A 10,029-nucleotide genomic window follows, 5' to 3' on the forward strand; every position below is an offset into this window, starting at 1 on the left:
CAAGATGGAAGCAGACTAAGTTAGAAGTGCGTGCCCAGGATCGAACCCCAGGCCGCTCGAATAACACCGACGTCTTAACCACCAGACTATCACCCCTGTATCACTCACTACCCATATTATAAATGCGAAAGTGTGTTGGTTTGTCCATCAATCACGTCGCAACAGAGCAACGGATCAGCGTGATTTTTAGCATTGATATAGTTAGAGACCTGGAGAGTGACATAGACTATTTTTTATACCGGAAAATTAAAGAGTTCCCGCGGGATTTTTGAAAACCTAAATCCACGCGTACAAAGTCACAGGCAGCTAGTCTATATATATAAAAGGAAAAGGTGACTGACTGACTGACTGACTGATCTATCAACGCACAGCTCAAACTACTGGACGGATCGCGCTGAAATTCGGCATGCAGATAGCTATTATAACGTAGGCGTCCGCTAAGAAAGGATTTTTCAAAATTCAATCCCTAAGGGGGTGAAACAGGGGTTTGAAATTTGTGTAGTCCACGCGGACGAAGTCGCGAGCATAAGCTAGTATAACACAATAGTCTAGTTTTGATTCAGTCTGAGATAAGTCAAAGTATGTTCTATAGATTTTAACCTAAGATAAACTAGGAAGTATGACATTCATAGACCTTTTTATGATAAGTTAGCTTTGAACTGCAGTTTCATATGATGGTAAGTGACGATGCAGTCAAGATGGAAGCCAGCTAAGCTAGAGGTACGTGCACGGGATCGAACCCCGCACCGCTCGAATAGGAGTCTTAATCGCTAGACCATCACCCCTTGTAATAATACTGTCTAGTGTTTATTCTAGTCAAAGTACGTTCTACAGATTTCAGTCTAAGATGGAAACAGGCTAAGTTATATTGCAGTTATATAGACCTTTTATGACAAGTAAGCTTTTTTTTGCAATTTCACTAGATGGTAAGTGACAATTCAGTCTAAGATGGAAGCAAGCTAATTTATATTACAGTTATGTAGACCATTTATGATAAGTTACCTTTTAACTGCTATCTCACCTGATGGTAAGTGATATAACTTAGAGCTGCAGTTATAATTTTTATGACAAGTAAGCAAATAACTCCTATCTCACCTAATGATAAGTGACAGATGTAGTTGTAACCTGGAAATTCTATAGCAGTTTTAATCTCTAATCTGTTTCTAAGTAGTACCGGAACGTAAATCGCTTGGCGATACTGCTTTGTCAGTTGTAACTAGCCACAGCCGAAACCTACCACTACCAGACCTAACATAGTTTAACCTAGAAAAGATAGTTTCTTGCCTAATTATTCTTTCCTATCTTGACCGGGAGTCGAACCCAGGTCTTTGCAAGAAAATTTTGACCAGAATCAGACGTACGCGCAAGATACCTAATTTTCAAAATACTTCATCCGGGAATCGAACCCGGGGTCTCAAGCTCGTGAGATAAGTACTCTCACTCCAACTGTGCTGTTAACTGTCGATAAATAAATTCAAAACCTAAAAAAATCACACAATTATATAGAGCCATTTTAAAAGTGCACTTTTAACATCTCTACATAGATAAAACAAAAGTCGCTTCCCGCTGTCTGTATGTATGTATGAACGCGTAGATCTTTTAAATCACGCAACGGATTTTGATGCGGTTTTCACCACTAGATAGAGTGATTCAAGAAGAAGGTTTATATAGGGTAAAGTTTAATATTGGTTTGTTTTTGTTTTTTTTTTTTTTTTAAGAATATGGTTGTGTTAACTGTTAATTTGATGAAATATGACGATATTTGAACAAAATATCGGAGTCTACACTGCACCCATGCGAAGCCGGGGCGGGTCGCTAGTTTCACATAAATAATGACTAATATTTTGTACGACCAGATATTTAATAGTTCTATCATCTTTAAAAAAAACCAAGCTATTAGAGATAGTATAAAATACTATCTCATCTGAAAAAACCGGCCAAGTGCGAGTCAGCCTCGCGCAACGAGCGTTCCGTACTAGTCGTATTTTTACGACATTTTGCACGATAATTCAAAAACTATGATGCATAAAAATAAATAAAAATCTGTTTTAGAATGTACAGTTGAAGACCTTTCATATGATACCCCACTTGATATATGTAGTTATCTAACTTTGAAAATTGAAAACACTAATTATTAGTTCATGATCACAATTTAATTTATTTTTGTGTGATGTAACCACAAATTCACGGTTTTCAGATTTTACCCTTATGCCTGCTATAAGACCTACCTACGTGCCAAATTTTATGATTCTAGGTCAACGGGAAGTAACCTGTAGGTTTCTTGACAGACCGACGGACGGACAGAAGTGATCCTATAAAGGTTCCGTTTTTCCTTTTGAGGTACGGAACCCTAAAAAAGCAAATCTTCTACATAACTAATATTATAAATGCAAAAGTATGTGTGTCTGTCTGCTAGCTTATCACCAACAACCAACCGTTCAACTTATTTGACGAAAAGTATAGAGATAGCTTTCATCCCGGGGACGGACATAGGCACTTTTCTATCCCGAATAATAAAAGAGTTTTCACGCGAAAAGCCTAAGCCAACGTTGAGTACTCGCGGGCATCGTCTATTTGGTAGTGATAGCTTAAGGGGACTCAGTTCAGTGCTTTCTTCATACAAACGTAGGAGGGAAATTACAGCAATATTCGATATTGTACGCACAAAACTAAGAATTATATCGATTTATCTCGTCATTATCTAGGTTTATTGATATATAAAATATTTAAAAAAATATTGATTTAAAAGTTACGAGGCTCAAAAGATTCCTATTTTAACACTAAATTAATGACAACTTTGGATGTAAATAAATAAGATTAGGGATATGAAAATTCTAAAACAATCTATCATTAGACGTAGTTTATTTATTCATTACTTGAAATAACTTTACTTTGCAAACATAAATTCAGCAGTTTTTTCTCAAAAAAACTTTTCCTAAACCCTTTTCGCACGCTTGATTTCAGTGAAAATCATCGTGCCTCTCAACTTTCTCATACAATGTCAAGTGAAAAGCAAACATGTTACCCACGTGCGCTGCCAATTTCGGTCGAGCGTCCTGCGTCACCTTAAGGCTACTTTTTATCCCGGAAAATCAAAGATTTGTGAATTTTCTCTTTTGTTTTCTATTTATTTTTAAAATTAAAATCTTAACCGTCAAAAGTTGCATTTATTATTTCCACATAATATGCTGCTAAATGCAAAAGTGTGTTTGTTTATGGTTTGTCCTTCAATCACACCACAACGGAGCAACGCTATTTTTTTCATAGATATTCAACTATATAGCCTGAACGACCTAGAGACATAGGCTATTTTTGTCTCTGAAAATTAACGGTTTCCTACGTAGATGCAGCTGACGATTAAAAAATAATTGTGAAAGTTTGTTTTTTTTTTTTTTACAGATTAAAAAACCCGAATTCAGGCGGATAAAGTCGCGATCAAAGTTCCCTCAAAAAAGACCTGTTAAAATGGCTCTACAATATACAGTTTTGACACGAATGTTGAAAGCTCAATGTACTTAACTAACTTTAAAATATCATTTTTGAATTATTTATAAGTATATTTTTTCATCATTCGTGACGTGCACAATAAAATCCTAACTTTTGCCAAACATCGGTGACTGTCAAAAACATATGTTCTGTAAATAAATAACGGCGTAGACTGAAAATATGAAACACGTCGAAAGAAAGTTTTGTAAAATCCCCGTACCTACTTCGGGTCTTAGACCAAAATTGTTCGAAAAACGCACAAATATTTGTTAAAATCAAGTTTAAAAAAAAACCATCGAATAACCGCACCGCGTTAACAAGGACCCCGGTCGGTTTCGAAACTAGTCGGGTATACTCCGACAATAAACGTGAGATTAGCCGCCTTAAGAATTTAAAAAAAAACGAAAAAATGACTAAATTTCTTTTGTTACAAAAAAAATACAAATTAGTACTTATTGCAAAACCAAAAAAAAAACCGAATTTCAACTAACCCCGAATTATTTCTTTAAAAAACAATTTTTTTTTAAACACCAGAAAACCGAAATATTTCTAAAAAAACACCGAAAAACAGAATTCTTTCATGAAAACCGGAATTAAAAAAAACAGTGTATTATTCCATTAAGTACCGAAAGTCACCACATTTACCACCATAAACCCAAGGATTTTAACCTAACTTCAAAAAAAAAACACTAAACCTAACCTGACCTAACACCGAAAAACCGGAAAACTTTTACAACAAACCGAATAAAACCGAAGTCTACCCGGGTCCACAGATATCCCCAAACGAGCTGTAAACCAAAAAAGACACCTACCTTTCTTCTCCTTCGCCGGCTTAGGTTCTGCCTTCTTCGGTTTGGGGGGTGGCTTCAACTTCTTCACCACTGGTGGGGCTTTGGGCTTCGGCTTGGGCTTCGGACGGGTCTTCATGGTGGACACAGATTGCTTGGGGGGTTTGATTGGGAGGTCATCGTCGCTCATGCCATCTAGAAACGAAAAAAACGTGAAAAACTAGACAAGTATGAGTCGGGCCTCGGTCTTATAGGGCCCGTCTATCCGTTCGTCCGTCTGTCCATCCGGTTGTCTGTCTGTCTGTCAGCAGGCTGTATCTCGTGAACCGTAATAGGTAGTGTTAAAATTTTAACAGAATATGTATTTCTATCTATGAAGCTGTGATAGCCTAGTGGTTAGGACGTCCTAATCGGAGGTCGGGGTTTCGATCCCGGAAACGCACCTCTAACTTTTCGGAGTTATGTGCGTTTTGATTAATTAAATATCACTTGTTTTAACGGTGAAGGAAAACACCGTGAGGAAACCTGCATGCCTGAGAGTTCTCCATAATGTTCTCAAAGGTGTGTGAAGTTTACCAATCCCCGCACATGGCCAGCGTGGTAGACTATGGCCAAAACCGTTCTCACTCGTGAGCGGGAGACCTGTGCTCTGTATTGAGCAAGCTATGGGTTGATCATGATGATGATGTATTTCTATAATGATAATCATAACCATTTACATATTTATTTTGCTCAAATATTGCAGCTATAACAACAAATAACAACAACGCCTTGCGGTACGATAGTAGAAAGTTAGTTTTTGGCCATCTCTTTCATCATAGTACAAAATAAAGTCGCTTCCCGCTGTCTGTATGTATGTATGTATGGACGCGTAGATCTTTGAAACTACGCAACGGATTTTAATGCAATTTTCACCAATAGATAGAGTGATTCAAGAGGAAGGTTTATAGGTATAGTTTAATTCTCAAAAAATTAGAGATTCCTAGGGAAATTGAAATAATGTAAATCAGGTCGGAAAAATCCTCTTATTTGAGAGTTTCCGAGGCGTGCGCTGTATAAACGGTCAAAGTTACACGAAAACAATGTATGGTAAAATTGTTTCTCTTATAAAGTTATACGATAAAGTCTGCGACAGCATATATGTATATTTTAAGGTTGGCTCACAATAATCAATTTTATTTTATTTTATATTTTTTTTTATTCAATAATTAATTTCAAATGTGATCTGAAACAAAGCCCTACTTTCGAGGGTGTTTTTACTGACACACTATTAATTCTTATCAAAATAAAATAGTTGGTCATCTGAAATATTCAATCAAGACCAAAATTGCCCTTTACATCATTTAATTTAGAATAATATCTTAGGATATATCACAAAATTAAAATAATATGAAATATCGTAAAATTAAAATTAACGTGCCGGAGGCGGCGTTGCCGCGGCGCCTATAATCTCCTCACTGACACCACATTAGTATCTACATTGCACCCATGCGAAGCCGGGGCGGGTCGCTAGTAGCTTACAAACTACTTTATGAATCGTTGTTTATGGTACATTCTGTCACAAAAATGCTCTAAAACTGAAAAAAAAAACTTTAATGGCCCCCCTATTTCTTTATTTTTAAGATAAAAAAGAATAATAGTACATTGCACACATCCACAAGTGCACTTCGACCGTCCGTTGTGCCAGATCCTTCTTTCCGCGCACTTGCCAACTGTGGAAAGGCCGGCAACGCATCGGCAGTTCCTCTGGTGCTGCAAATGTTCATGGGCAGCGGTAATCACTTAACATCAGGTGACCCGCCAGCTCGTTTGCTCGCTATCTCTACCGAGGATCACGAGATCCCGGGTTTCAATCCCAGAAACTTTGGTTTTTCTACTAAGATATTCTTAGCAGCCCGGAGTTGCCAACTTCCTAGTTCTAAACCCTGTACCTAGGAGGTCACGTAAAGTCGTCCGTCCTGATCTCTCTCCGATCGTGTCGGATTGCAGTCCCATCAGACTACGAGTGTGTGTCATCATCATCATCAACCAATAGACGTCCACTGCTGGACATAGGTCTCTTGTAGGGACTTCCACACGCCACGGTCTTGCGCCGCCTGGATCCAGCGGCTCCCTGCGACTCGTCTGATGTCGTCCGTCCACCTAGTGGGGGGTCTTCCAACGCTGCGTCTTCCAGTGCGAGGTCGCCATTCTAGCACCTCGGGACCCCAACGAGTGTGTGTATGAATATAATATTATAAAACAGTGAACATACCGTCGTCGTCGCCTCCCAAGAAGTGGTTGTCGTCATCATCATCTTCATCTTCCTTTTTTAAAACTAAAATGAGAAAAACATTTTAATACCAGCCAACAAAAATCCACATAATATACAGGATGTAAACAGAACGCAAAAACAAAAACAAAAGTGTAGCAAAAACTTAGCGTCATTGTTATACTACCTAAACACAATCCAATATAAATAACCATTTTGTATTTTTGCATTTTGTAGTTTTATGGATTTAGTAATTTTCAAACCCGCAATGTATAGCGCGCAAAACTCGGGTCAATGTCCCGCCTACGACGCGGCATTGACTCTGAGTGGCCTACTTTTTTTTTCTTTTTTTATTATTCATTATAGGCAAACGCTTGACTGCAATCACACCTGATGGAAAGTGATGATGCGGCCTGAGACGGGACGCGTTTACCTAGAAGATGCCTATTCACTCTTGCAACGTTCGTTGACCTCAAGCGTCAGTCAGATGTTTTATTTGCAATTTATCGTAAACTTTTACAAAAATTTTGGTTTTTATTTATTTTTATGTATCATAGTTTTTGAATTATCGTGCAAAATGTCGAAAAAATACGACTGTAGTACGGAACCCTCAGTGTGCGAGCCCGACTCGCACTTGGCCGGTTTTTTTGTGTGATGTAACCACAAATTCACGGTTTTCAGATTTTTCCCCTAATACCAGCTATAAGACCCACCTACCTACCAAATTTCATGATTCTAGGCCAACGGGAAGTACCCTGTAGGTTTCTTGATAGACAGACAACAAAGTGATCCTATAAGGGTTCCGTTTTTCCTTTTGAGTACGGAACCCTAAAAATTACCTATGTCTGCATCAGTGTCTGACTGGGCGTGTTCTATGGACACTTCTATTTCTTCCTTCACTTTTGTTGCCGGTTTGAGCCCTGTGAACAATGCATTAGCAGAGTGAACTAGAATCAAATCAAATCAAATAAAATTAAAAAATTAAAATAGGTATAAAATAGGTAGGTATAGACTTTTTGATGGTCAGTCGTTGGATTTGTAAGATGATTAATATGTACATATAGTGGTGATAATTATTACGCAAACTTAAAACTAAAGCTACGAGGGTTCCAAACGCGCCCAGGTCTAAGAAGAGCCCACAAAAAACTCAAGTTTGTAAAAGTTTTTTTGAATAAAAATTATTTCTCTTCTATTCTAACAAGTAAAACCTACCTTGTATAGCATTCTTGTAGTATAAAGTCATGAATCTCTGCTCGCAGTCTTGCACTTGCTTCTTGAAGTTGCACGCATCCCTCAGCCGGGCTATGCATGCATTGCATATTGTGTATGTTATCGCGCATAGCTCACCAGGCACAGGGGGAATCTAAGAGAGAAGAAAACTCTTTATTTTTATAATAATCTAAATATATAAAAGGAAAAGGTGGCTGACTGACTGATTGACTGATTGACTGATTGACTGATTGACTGACTGACTGATCTACCAACGCACAGCTTAAACTACTGGATGGATCGCATTGAAATTTGAAATACAGATAGCTATTATGACATAGGTAGACATGCTCTAAGAAAGGATTTTTGAAAATTTAACCTGTAAGGGTTACCCCTTACAGGTTAAATTGGGGTTTAAAATTTGTGTAGTCTATGCGGACGATATCGCACACGCTAGTAATAAATAAATTGTTTATTGTTCAAAAACAAATGTATAGTACGCAACAGGTTGAAATGGCAATCGGGGTGGGATCACCCCGCACACCCGCACAGCCCCCGCGCTAACCAGGTGCGGGCGAGCGCGGGTGACGTGCGGATGTGTGGGGCCCCGTCTCATACTCTGATTGCCATTTCAACCTGTCGCGGATATTTAACATATTCAACTGTATATTCTTATAATGTCAACTCTGAACAGAGAAGAAAAAAATTTGAAAGAAAAAGAAGAAATTTGTTTTAACTTTTAGTCTAGACTAGATGATGCCTGAGAGTTCGTCCACGTGGATTTAGGATTTTGAAATTCCTGTGGCAACTCTTTAATTGACCGGGATAAAAAGTAGCCTATGTCCTTCCCCAGGATACAAACAATCTCTGTACCAAATTTCGTCAAAATCGGTTGAACGGTTGAGCCGTGAAAAGCTAGCAGGCAGACAGACAGACACACTTTCGCATTTATAATATTAGTATGGACTATGGATTAATTATTTCTGGCAGGATTTTTTTTTAAATTTGAAATAAGAACCCTCCACTGCTAATCATGACAATGCTTATCAATCATACGGATAAGTAACGTTAATGCAAGTCAGTAACTGGATGGGATGGAAAGTTGGAGGTGCATCAGGCCCTTAGACCACGGTTGAAATAATTTTATTTAACACATGCAGTACCAAGTGTTGGAGACTGGTTCATTTACCCGTCGATGAAATTTTTTGTAGACAATAGAATATCAGAGCGTTTATTGTTTTTTATTTAACGACAGCCCTGGACTGAGATTTCACATGGTAAGTGATAATGTATTGTAGTGAGCAGTTGCGGGATGCAGTGTGAGTGCTATCCAGTAGGTTTACCTTCCATTACGACCAAAGATATGAAACTTTACCGGTTCCGTGCCGACATTTTAAATCGCACAAAGCGACCATTAGTTAGGATATTATTCAAAACATTACTTAAGAATTGAATATGCATCGGTAATTATCTAGATAATTCAATGATTACTTACGTCAATATCAAGGCATTCTCTAAGCATGTCGGAATAAACTTCCACTTTATCCAAGAAGGTCCGCGGCTCCGCCAAGTTGTTGAAAGCGCCCTCCCCATGACAACACCTACACAGGTCCTTTTCAATTTTCCAAGTCTTTGTAGCCATTTTATCACTAAATCTAACTTAGAAATAATCACTTAATTCTTACAAAACACAACACTTTTTCGTTATTTCTACAGTAGCGTGCATCAGCCATATTGTTTTAGATTTTTGTCTGTTTTTATTGTCTATGATTTTTATTGCGTGGTTTGAGGCATAGATAATAATTATATTATCATAGAGGCCCCGCACACGGTCAAGTATGTTTGTCAAATTTAACGTGTTTGACAAACATGCTTGACTGTCTGCGGTCGTTTTTCACGTGATTGTATTCATATAAGTATTGGTCCCTTGTTGGTCCCTATCTTAGGTTCCTATGGTTTTTCCATAGTATTTGTCAAACAAACTACGTGTTTGGCAAATTTAATGATGGTCTGTTTGTCAAACATGCTTGACTGTGTTAAGCTGTTTTTCAAACAAACTTTCCATTTTAGCTCCATATTTCTTTCAGTAAATTTTCATGTGTGAATTTATATCTCGCAGTTTTAACCATTCTTGTGCCCAACGTCTCCTTTTCTTCAACATTTCACAAGTACCTCTGCTTGAAGCAGCAAGCATGAAAGACCACAATATTGTAGTCTTTTACTCGCTTGTTTGGGATGCAACTTGTGTAGACACTTTAGCAGCATCCCACATTCAGGCGATGGCGGGTGCAGCGG

General features: G+C 38.1%; 1 protein-coding gene across 37 annotated transcripts in view; it reads right to left on the minus strand.

The window, feature by feature from the left end:
• The window catches only part of LOC117994137 (gastrula zinc finger protein XlCGF57.1-like), a 120,567-nt gene extending 111,089 nt beyond the window's left edge, over nucleotides 1-9,478 (minus strand). For all 37 annotated transcript variants that reach the window (XM_034982022.2, XM_069507724.1, XM_069507723.1 and 34 more), the window contains exons 1-5: nucleotides 9,230-9,478; nucleotides 7,738-7,888; nucleotides 7,365-7,445; nucleotides 6,529-6,591; nucleotides 4,299-4,469 (exon numbers count right to left, since the gene is read on the minus strand). In XM_034982022.2, coding sequence (XP_034837913.1) covers nucleotides 4,299-4,469; nucleotides 6,529-6,591; nucleotides 7,365-7,445; nucleotides 7,738-7,888; nucleotides 9,230-9,376 — 613 coding nt within the window. In that variant the 5' untranslated portion in view covers nucleotides 9,377-9,478. The remainder of the gene's footprint in view (nucleotides 1-4,298; nucleotides 4,470-6,528; nucleotides 6,592-7,364; nucleotides 7,446-7,737; nucleotides 7,889-9,229) is intronic.
• Between the last annotated feature and the right edge of the window lie 551 nt (nucleotides 9,479-10,029).

Source organism: Maniola hyperantus, chromosome 26 (assembly GCF_902806685.2).
Source record: "Maniola hyperantus chromosome 26, iAphHyp1.2, whole genome shotgun sequence".
Taxonomy (NCBI): Eukaryota; Metazoa; Arthropoda; class Insecta; order Lepidoptera; family Nymphalidae; genus Maniola; species Maniola hyperantus.